We start from the raw sequence: 11,853 nt of genomic DNA on the forward strand, positions 1-11,853 counted from the left end.
TCCTGTACTCCAACTTGCAGCCATTGCCCCTTGTCCTGTCTCCACAGATCACTGAAAAGGGGCTGGCCAATTCCCCCTGCATCCCTATCGTAAGATATTTATAAACATTTATTAGGTCCCCTCTTAGTCTTCTCTTCTCAGGACTGAAGAGTCCCAGCTCACTCAACCTTTCCTCATAAGGGAGATGTTACAGGCCCTTAATCATCATCTTTGTAGCCCTTCTTTGGACTCTCTCCAGGAGATCTCTGTCTTTTTTATACCAAGGAGCCCAGAACTGGCCACAATACTTCAGGTGGGGCCTGACCAGGGCAGAGTAGAGGGGGAAGGATCACCTCCTTTGACTTGCTGGCCACACTCCTCCTGATGCACTCCAGGATCCCATTGGCTCTCTTAGCCACCAGGGCTCACTGCTGGCTCATGGCCAACCTGTCATCAACCAGGACCTGCAGGTCCTTCTCCACAGAGCTCTTCTCCAGCAGGTCATCCCCCAGCCTGTACTGATACAAGCGGTTATTCCTTCCCAGGTGCAAGACTCTACACTTGCTTTTGTTGAACCTCACCTGTTTCTCCCTGCCCAACTCTCCAGCCTGTCCAGGTCTCTCTGAATGGCAGCACAGTGTTTCTGCATGTCACCCACTCCTCCCAGCTGTGTATCATCAGTGTACTTGCTGAGGGTGGATGCTATTCCCTCATCAAGGTTGTCAATGAAGATATTGAACAAGACTGGACCCAACATTGAGCCCTGAGGAAACACCACTAGTCACAGGTCTCCAGTCAGATTCTGCTCCATTGATCACGACCCTCTGAGCTCAGTCTGACAGCCAATGCTCAACTCACCTCACTGTCCATTCATCTATCCTATGGTCTCTCAGCTTTGTTATCAGGATGTCATGGGAGACAGTACCAAATGGTTCTTCGTTAAATGTTAATTTAAATTGAGTTGGCTGAACAACAAACATGCATTGCAGTTCTTCAGAAGACTCTACAGGTGCACATTCCAGGGCAAAACTTTGTAGTTATGGCCTACTTCTTTTTGGTTGGCCTGTGCCTTGCTAAATTGTTTAAATGTTTTTCAAAATCTTAGATCCTCTACAACAGGGACAACAAGGGCAACTTCAAGAACATTCCTAGAATCACAGAATGCTTTGGGTTAGAAGACCACCTCAAAGACCACCTAGTTCCAGCCCAGCTGCCACGGACAGGGACACCCTCCAACAGACCAGGTTGCCCAAAGCCCCATCCAACCTGGCCTTGAACACTGCCAAAGAAGGGCAGCCACAGCTTCTCCCCACAACCTGGTCCAGTGCCTCACCACCCTCACAGTCAAGAAACTCTTTGTCATATCTAACTTAAATCTACCCTCTTTCAGTTTAAACCCATTACCCCACGTCTGATAACCTCATGCCCTCATTAACAGCCCCTCACCAGCTCTTCTGTTGACCCCCTTCAGGTCCTTCTTGTGCTGGCAACACCAGAGCTGTTCTCAGTACTACAGGTTGGGTCTCAACAGAGCAGAGTAGAAGGACATAATCATCTTGCTTGACCTGCTGGTCACAGTGGTTTTGATGCAGTCCAGGATATGACTGGTTTTCTGGGCTGCAAGCACACATTGCTTGCTCATGTTGAGCTTCTGTCCACCAACACCCCCAAGTCCTTCTCCTCAATCCATTCTTTGCCCAGTCTGTAGTTGTGCTTGGGATTTTCCTGACCCATGTGCAGAACCTTGCATTTGGCCTTGCTGAAGTTCATGCAGTTCACATGGGCCCACCTCTCAAGCCTGTCAAGGTCCCTCTGAATGGCATCCCTTCCCTCCAGTATGTCAACCATACCACTTAGCTTGGTGTCATTAGCAAAGTTCCCGAGGGTGCACTCAATCCTACTGTCCATCTCTGACAAACAAGTTGAACAGCAACAGTCTCAATTCTGACCCCTGAGGAATTTCCTTTGTCACTGTTCTGCACTTGGACCTTAACCCCATTGACTACAACTCTTTCACTGCGGCCACCTGACCACTAAGGGGTCCATCTGTTGAATCCATGTATCTCCAGTGGCAAGGATATTGTTTTGGAGAGTGTCAAATGCATTAGTGGACATACACGCCATCTTCCTTTTGTACTGTAACTTGGAATGTCATACAACAGTGTCAGTTTATGGTTTTAGACTTGTTTTGTCTGGCCTATCCTACCAATTCCCAAGAAATAAATGCAAGGATTTCTCTTCCAGCTCACATGTATTCTCTGAGCTTCACAAGGACTTCACTGATAAAATATTACCATAATGCTGATAAAATCATAAAACCTGTACCAAGTTTAATATTTTATCTACTTTATTTTAACTTTCTTCCTAATAAACAATTATTAATAATAAGTAAAAAAAAAGTAAAGTAAAACATTAAGAGTAATGATAAAGACTATGTAAGTGTTATTCTAGGGATATTCTTTCCTCTTGCTCCTACAGGGTTGTTTTCGTTTTTATCAGGGATACAATTGGTATTTGTATCAACAAGGTAAAAAAATAAAGTGTATTTTTTCTCTTTCATGACTGAAAACTTCAAAGAAATTCACAATATATTCACAGCTGGGTCTTTAATACAGTGAGTACTTCAAAAGCCAAAGGAGGAGATGGTGCAAAAGGCAGAGAAATTGAAAAATGCTTAATATTTTGGCCCCTCATTTCATAAGAACAGAGATTTGTGGAACTTTACTGTGACCTTCTGTGACAGGAAAACCATAAGTTGGGATTTTTCTAGTTAGTTAAAAGCTATGTTGTTAAAAATAATGTTTTTTTTTGTCTGCTGGCTATCACTACAGGAACAAACTCCATAGAGATTACATCATACACCCTCACACATACATTCAGACGATGCATAGCATTTCATATCATAAGTTACAAACTGAATTTCACTTTGCCATTCATCTGGAAAATTTCACACATGGGGAAAGGTTAAATTTTATTCTAACAATGTTCTAAATGTGAAGTTTTGTTATTACAACAATTGTAAAGCTCAGAGCATGTGACAACTGAAATAAACTCTTACCTAATATCTAGTACAGGTGTGCTGACTCATCATAAAAAGTCTGGAAACCATGTTCTTTGTTATGTGCAAATATTATTTTACAAAGGTTGTGAGGTAAACTATTGTGGACTTCTTTTATATGAACTTGGCTGATCCAGGTCTGGACCTATTGGGGGTTTTTTTGCAACAGTATTCATGACGGCAGGTGTTTAGTGTGAGCATGTTATTGGGAAAACACTTTTCATGGGCTATCCTTTTTCTCACTGCTACAAACAACAGTATAGTCTGCGGTGTGTTTTCAAATATAAAAAAAAACAAAAAAACCCCAATCAAGTCAGAATAGGAAAAAGCATGATCATGCTCATGAACCATAATTTTTAGTGATCGTAAAATCTAGAAGCAGTAGAGGGTATAAAACACAAAATAAAATATTTCTTCCTGGCTGGCCTTCACCTCTGAAAGTGAAAACTGTTTTGAAGGATAAATAGGGAATGTTCATGCACAGGACCTGGTGGACATAAAGATGTTTCTCATTTGCAACTACATTCTGCTTGGGTAACCCTAGGATTGCCTGTACTATAAAAAAAGAACATTATAAATTGCAATCTCGACTTCAGAGTGTATACATACATCTGAAATCTAAAAATCATAGAATCATAGAATGGCATGGGTTGAAAGGGACCCCGAGGATCACAGAGCTGGAACCCCCCTGCCACAGGCAGGGACACCAACCTCCAGGCCTGGATCTACACAAGGTTGCCCAGGGCCCCATCCAACCTGACCCTGAACACCTCCAGGGATGGGGCATCCACCACCTCTCTGGGCAGCCTGTTCCAGCACCTCACCACTCTCTCTGTAAAGAACTTCCCTCTAACACCTAATCTAAACCTTCCCTCCTTTAGCTTCAATCCATTCCCCCAGGTCCTGCCATTATCTACCATTTTAAAAAGTTGATTCTCCTCCTGTTTGTATGTTCCCTTCAGGTACTGGAAGGCTGCAATGAGGTCGCCCAGACTTCTCTTCTCCAGTGTCCTCTAAGAGGGACAAAAGATCTTAGAAAGGATTTTAAAATGCAGCTTTTCTATTCAGAAGGTGCTTGCCAGCCATCTTCCAGAGACAAAGCAAAAGCCTCAGTATTCTAATAGTGTCGCAGGGATTATGATGTCTGATTCCAGTGACTGCAGCAATGTGAAAGTACAGTATAAATACCAGTCTTCAAAAAAACTGTAACAGAAAATAGATGGTTATATTTTAAATACAATTTGAGTACTCAGCCAGATGAAAAGGTTGGCTTCCTCCTAACAACAGCTGCAAGTAACATCTGCCTCAACAGTATTTTGCTTGCATGATCAACTGCTTTTTCTGCAGCTGCTTACCTGCTGCCGTCTATCTGTCCTGCATTTGTAAATTTTGACTGAGATTTGGCAAGGTGGACCTGAGTTTGTCACCAATCCCCTACCTTCGTGGCCACTAGCACTTTGTTGTGTAGCAGGCAGACCACTGCAAAAGGAATCATAAAATTCAGGGTGAACAATACAAGCAAAAAGTAAACCACTGTCAATAAACCAAGGCACTAGTATCCTCTGAAAATCAGTTAAGAGGATATCTTCTTACTCTTTCTTTTCTATTTCCTAAAAGTTAGAAGATGCATTTTAAGCAGAAATGTTGTAAACTGTGCACAGCGTTCCAGAGGAAAGGTCTGTGCATTTAGACTTTGTGATGAACAATAGGATATCAAATCCAGTAAGAGCATCCTGAATAATCTCACCTTTGAAAAATGATCAGGTACTTACAGGAATCTGTATTAGCACCATTCATTAATACCCTATGGCATAATCTTTATATATAATACTGCTTCTTCCTCAGCTTACTCTAACTGATTTACAATCCACCTCTGCAAGAAGAGGAAGCGATGTTCACACAGTTCCCCACCAGAAGTAGAAACATTTGAAGGACGGACACACAGCTCTGGAGAGAAAAGCGTGGCTTTTCTGGCAATCATCAGTGACAGAATGTGAGATGCAAATCAGCTGATACTGATTTGAATTATACGGAGGGAACAGCCAAACTATACCACTTGAATTTGTCATTTGCTCGAATGTAGTTGTAGAACATGTTTTGAAGCGCTGCACTGACACAGATTCACTCTAATTTGACTGCTCACTGGAAACACCCTAGCAAAGGCAAATGAGTTAACCCTAGGGCTGATGAAAAGATAACCTCGCAGGCATTAGGAAGTTCCCTCTATTATCTTCAGAGCTGTTTACAATAGAAAGGATCCATCCCTAGCTAGCTTTAATACTCCTGACTTTGTGGTAGGTTTAGAAGGTTACTATCCCTACAGATTACACCTCTCCTTGGGGTGAAGGAGTACCTGTAAAAATGTCCCAAAAGGAGATAGGTTACTAAACCCAAGGAAAAGGCTGTGTGAGGCATTCAGTAGCTGTTTAGTTAGTCACACACAATGAATGGTCATAACTGATATGACAGGGATAAAACCATGGTCCCAACTCCTCCTTTTCTGCTCAGATTGCCTTGTTCAAACAGTGGTGAGATGGGATGTAGAGCACCTATGTGCAGAGGCTGCAGAGAGGGCTGGTCTTTATAAGTAGTGTATGAAGGAGCAGAGCTCCTTGTCTTCTCTTTCTCCTCTGCACCTGCTTTAGAGCCAAGTGCAACCTATTCCTTTTGCTCAATACAAATCCAGAAGACACCAAAACAATGATGCCATAAAAAGCTAGGAGAAATCAGCTTGCAGTAAGTTGTGAAGTGATCAAGTAGAGCCATAAACGGTTTGCAGACATCGAGTTGAGTAGTGCAGTTTCAACTGAGTGGTGGTGTTTCACTTCAGGGAAGGGATGCCATCCAGAGGGACCCTGGTAGGATTAAGAGGTGGGCCCATGTGAACTGTATGAACTTCTGCAAGGACAAGCGCAAGGTCCGCCACATGGGCCAGGCAAACCCCAAATATTGGATGAAGGGATCGAGAGCAGCGCTGAGGTGAAGGACTTGGGGGTGTTAGTGGACAGAAGCTCAGCATGAACATCCCAGAAATCCAGCTATATCCTGGGCTTCATCAAAAGAAACGTATCCAGCAGGTCAAGGGAGGTGATTCACCCCCTCTGCTCTGTTGATACCCGACCTGTAGTACTGAGAACAGCTCTGGGGTTCTCAGCACAAGAAGGGCATGGACCCATTAGACTAAGCCCAGAGGGGGGCCACAAAGATGATCAGAGGGCTGGAACACCTCTCCTGTGAAGACAGGATGACAGAGTTGGGTTTGTTCAGTCTGCAGAAGAGAAGACTCTGGGGAGACCTTATTGCACCCTTCCAGTACCTGAAGGTGGTCCACAGAAAAACTGGAGAGAGGCTCTTTATCAAGGAGTGTAGTGACAGAACAAGGGCTAATGGGTTTAAACTAAACGGGTAGATTTAGGTTAGATATGAGGAAGAAATCCTTCCCTGTGAGGGTGGTGAGGCACTGGACCAGGTTGCCTAGAGAAGCTGTGGATGCCCCTCTCTGGCAGTGTTCAAGGCCAGGCTGGATGGGGCTTTGGGCAACCTGGTCTGTTGGAGGGTGTACCTGCCCATGGCAGCTGGGTTGGAACTAGGTGATCTTTAAGGTAAATTCTGTGCACTGTATATTTATGGCGTGGATTTTAGACTAATTCAAATGGGTTATTATTTGATCAATTTACAAAAAGTTGTATTGAATGTAAACCTGAAAAGGCTTATTAACTTGATTTGTAGTCACTTACATAGATTCCCGGTGTGTAACTCCTTAGGTTAAAGTAGGATTCAACCCTTTCATCAAGTGTGCCCCCCTTTTCCACTGTCTTTCTTGAATTAAGCTGACTCCGTAAAAGTGAACACAGGATTTTGAATACTACCACTGTACTGACTTTACATACTGTAAGACCATGGTCATACTTGATAAGGCTATATCTACAAGCAGCTTTTAGAAGCTGATAAAGTATGAACATATATTTCAGATATGCAGCAACACAGAAAACGCCTTTGCTAACAGCAGACTGGTAATTTTATTAATGTTTTTATAATGTTTTACTTTATTTAAGAAAGTGACCATGAGACTTACCATATTGTTTTAAAAATGCGCTAGATCCTTATGCTTGCTACATGGATTTGTTGTACATAGAAAGGGATGATTTTCTTTCTGCAGTTTTTTAAATACATTTTAAATTTTAAAAGAAATACAATGGAACCTAGACAATGCTTGTAAGTTACTGGCATTTTATTATATCTGTATAAAAAGGGTTTTACTGAAATTCAATCAAGATGGTGGCCTCAGCCCCATAAAGGCATTGCACCGAACAGAACTCTGCCATCAGAGTACACATGAAATGGTCTGTTCTGCCACTGACACCTGCAACAGCCTCTGCCACTTAGGATAATTTCTTTTGAAACTTCAGAACCAAAACTTTATACAATAAAGGATTTAATCTGACCTTTTAATTTTGGGTAGAAATAATTCAAATATGTTGTCATTATTAATGTAAAGTAGAATTCATAGTACAGTTTGAGGATTGGGCAGGGGTTTCACTTTTATCATAGGCTTTTAAAAATTTTAAAACTTTACCTGAATGCTTGTTTTAGTATTGAATGTGTGAGTTGTTTGGTTTTGGGTTTTTTTTTAATATAAATCTGTGCATGTAAATTTATCCTTAAGTACACTTCTTAAAACTAGAGCAGAAGATTTTGTCTGGCAACCAGACAATTGCAGGGACAAGGAAATGAAACTATAGAAGTAAAAGCTAAAAATTTCTTCTATAGCACTTGTAAAATGCAGACGTGGGTTGCCTATAGAGACAGTTGAGGAGTATGTCTGTTGGGAGGGGTTTCAATTGCCTGAGTCACGTGACTGAAAGTTAAGTGATATGTTAGGAAGCTATATTGCTGCTCTCAATAGTCTCTGTTTCATAATGTATGTGTCAAAACGTTTCAAACATATAGCACTGGTGGCCAGGGCCCCAGGTGGGTGCCTAATGCACAATTTTGTTCACTTGGAATCAAAACAAGTAACTGCAAGATCTTTGTGGGAGATAAAATACCAAACTACACTAGCTAAATAAAGGAATAAAAATAGAAAATCCCTTCAGTGAATGCTATGTTTATCCTAACACACTGCTGAGGTAAACTGATTAAAATTCAGCTTTTATGGCCTCTCAGATGCATGCTGCTGGTATATGTTAGAGTCCACACTTTCACCAATGATGTGTGGTTTTTCCTCAGCAGCTTACAAAATTATTTTTCAGCTTTCTTCACTTCTAAGTATAAATGCTGCGATTGGAAAATGGACACATTTACAACGCACAATCCAGATGCCTTCTAATTGCTACCTAGGAATCAACAAGGATGATCTGCTGTTTCATGTCCACTGATGCCTTCCAATCACCTGATGCGCTCAGTGAGTGCCACACAGGCCTTTCAGTGTTGCACAGTAATGAGAGTTTTGTTCCCCTCCCTTTGTCCAATGTGAGAGGCCATTCAGAAAGACAGTTACAACTTAAGAGGTACTCTTGGCTTGGTTTTAAAGAACGTAAGTTGGACAAAATTTTAATTTATCACATAGTAAAGTCAATGTTATTTGAAGAGGATGTTTTCTGAGGTCCTGCTCAGTGTTCTGCAACTTAGCTCTGGATCAATAGTAGGAATGCTGCCTAATTTGAGAGACTCTAAAGGCTTGTTCCTTCACTACTATGTATGAGATACACATCCCTTTATATAAAAATTATCCCATTAAACCAGAAGGAACTGCTCACATATATGCCTTAAAAACATATGTGCAAGCGTTTGCGGGACTAAAAAAGGTAGGAAGCAACAGACTAGGGCAACAGACATGAGATGGGTGGAAGGAAGAATAAAGAAGTAGGAAGACATGGTTATGTGGGCAGGTTGCATATGCAACTTATAAGTTTGAAGGCACTAGAAGGCCTTATTTTAAGGTTTGATCTTGTTTTAAACAAATGTGATGCTCATCATATAAGAACTGTTCCTCAAGCATCTGCAGCTCCAACACTCATGACTGATAACTTACACTAACTTCAAATCATAAGACCACTAACACAACATTTCTGATCATGTTGTTAATTGTTTACAGAGCAGTGTGTGTAGGACAGTCCATAAGGTGGTGAGATATCTATCATACTTCACTGAACACACCAGGGCACACCTTTCATAAATAGCAGGGAGGCAGCTGATACTGTACTGATGAACTGACACAGAACCTAACATTCTGCTGGCCCTCTTAAAAACTGTATGGCTTAGTCAAGCCACTGATAAGAGAAAGAGCAGGAGAAGAGCTTGCTTGAATGGAGATCAATTATACAGGCAACATAATAACTCCTGCCATTAATGCCTTGCCAGCTTTCACTAAGAACTGCATTTTGAAGAAGTAAACTCAGGAACTCTGAAGAAAGAGGAACAAAATGTCATAGCTGCAAGTTAGCCTTCTGTGTACAAGCAGGAAAGCTAACATAGTGATCTATCAGTCCTCTTGTTCTGAAAATCCCTCTTGAAAAAACCAGCCCAAAACACCGCATTAAAAACACTTCTTGTGAAGATTATATCACTCCAATGTCAGTGACACTCTACTCACCTAACTCATGAAAAAATGACCTTTTGAAGAGAGGGAAATGTTATTTTCTGCTGGTAAATATAAGTAATTTCTACCATACTGTGTGAAAGAGAATATTCTTACTTGCAAAATAAACATGCAGATGGGAATCATGCTCAGAACATGATGAGTAACATATCTGAACATTCCATTTGCTACAGAAGGCACTATTTCACTAGTGAATTAAAAGAAAATAAAAATTAGAACAAATTAAAAAAATAGCAAAACCTTTTGAAAGCTTTTGTGAAATGAAGCCAGATTAACTGTATGACTCCATGATTTTGCAAGGATTTAGTCACACAGATGAACAGTGACCATCATCACAGCTGGGAAAAGCTGCCAGAAAGCTGACCCTAAAAATAGGAAGAAAGAAAATAACCCAAGCCCTCTAAATATTAGACAACCGAGTCTCCAAATTATCAGGTATCGTGGCAGGATCCTGTAGCGAAGCGCTCATCTGATGGCTTCTCAATATGATGTCTTGCTCTTGTGAATGTTTCACCACAAATTTAAAATGCATTCCCCAAGGATACAGAAAGGTACACTGATGTGTATACTGCCATGGGAAAGGCACACCACTGAGGAGCTAATTTTATCCTCTGCGACTGCAAACTCCATGTCTTCCATAAATTGCTGAGGAGGTGGAGTTTCTCCACATACTTTTCTCTCTGGCACAGAGACTTACCCTCAGTTTACATTACCATTATGCTATTTGTTCTTTTATGTGTCGGGAAACTCAGTTACCTTGTACTTACATCAACACCCTGGAAACAGTTTTTGACTCAGTTGACAAGACTCTTACAAGGAGGCCTGTGTTATCCTTTAACCAAACAGCATGAAAATAATTGTCTTGGTTTCTTACCACCACCACAGAGCACAGACCAGCTGAGAGCCAGCACTTCCCCAAGCCTAGCAGACAGCAAGCTCAGCTGCAAGAGCATGGTGTTCCAATAGCTGAACTCCTCTAGTTTATTTGGTTTATTGGGAGAACGGGTGAGGTAGATTTACTTTAAATCAGAAGGATTTTTTTCTTTTTTTTTTTCTCAAGGTGAAAGGGTGGAAAGAGCAAAATAATCCCTGCGTTGTATGTCCTTGCAGCATTAATGTCCTACATAAAACCTTTATTTCCCAGGAGCGCTAATTTAGGCACCAGCTTGTTTTGCTGCTGCGTGTGGAGGAGGAACCCCGACCCTCCGCCCTGCAGCCAGCGAGCAGCTCCTCACCGCCCCCACCGCAGGCTCGGGGATCACTGGAACAGGACAAACGGGGAGTAAACTCCCGGACTGAGACTGGGTATTTCCTCACAGACAGAGGCCGTGAACCCATGAGCCGGCTTCGCCTGTGTACCCTTCATCAGGCCAAATTTATCCGCAGGAGCGCACGCTGGGGTGCACCTCCGCGGGGCCGGGAGAGGGCCGGCGGGGCGCGCCCAGGGTGGCCGGTTGCCGGTCGCGGGAGCAGCCCGGCGGAGGACCCGAAGGTTGCCCGGCAGCGGGCAGAGCCAGCCCGGCTATCGGGATCTGGCAGATGGCTCCACGCCCCAGGGTTCTCCCTGGGAGGAGCCGTCCTGCCGCCGCTCCCGCAGCCCGACCGCCCGCCGTAGCCGCGTCTCAGGTGAAAGCTGCCAGGGAGTAGTTGCGCGGTACGAGGAAAGCCCCTTCCTTACCTGTTGATTTTCAGGGCGAACGCCCTCCTGTCTGCGGCGGGTAAAGTCGCCATAAGGGAGAGCAGCCGCGGCTGTCGGCTGCCGAGGAGGACCGACGCCGGCTGTACGCACGAAGGGCGGCTTTATTTTCTTAATTTAGTTTTCTTAATTGCATGCTCCGGGCTAAAAACCCGACGGTCCTCTGATAGTCTGGGTGGCAACTTCCGCATTTCACCTTCCTTACTGAAATTGGCCGGAGTGGGAGGCCCTGTGCCTGTTCTGCCCGTACCCAGCTGGCTGCTGCCCCTCTGCCCCGATGGGCGGCAGCGCCCAGCCCCGGCGACTCTGCCCGATGGCTCCCGCGGGTGGTACCGAAGCCGGGCACTGGGAGGGGGCAGGAATTTCACCTCCCCGTTTAACACAGGCGACACCCGGCCCGCCCGTGGATGGTTTGGACGGATCCGGAGGGAAGCAGCGGGGAAGTCAGGCATTTAAGTAAGCGCAGTAAGGAGGGAAGACACCTTGTACTGTGAATGTGCACAGCTGCGGAAATTCTTA

The 11,853-nt window shown here is 43.4% G+C and overlaps 1 protein-coding gene across 1 annotated transcript in view; it reads right to left on the reverse strand.

The window, feature by feature from the left end:
* The window catches only part of DOCK8 (dedicator of cytokinesis 8), a gene marked incomplete at both ends in the record, with an annotated part of 90,883 nt that extends 79,514 nt beyond the window's left edge, over positions 1 to 11,369 (reverse strand). The window contains one exon of the mRNA XM_084278292.1: positions 11,317 to 11,369. Coding sequence (XP_084134418.1) covers positions 11,317 to 11,369 — 53 coding nt within the window. The remainder of the gene's footprint in view (positions 1 to 11,316) is intronic.
* Positions 11,370 to 11,853: the final 484 nt, after the last annotated feature.

Source organism: Gallinula chloropus (assembly GCF_964237585.1).
Source record: "Gallinula chloropus genome assembly, chromosome: Z".
In the NCBI taxonomy this organism is placed as follows: Eukaryota; Metazoa; Chordata; class Aves; order Gruiformes; family Rallidae; genus Gallinula; species Gallinula chloropus.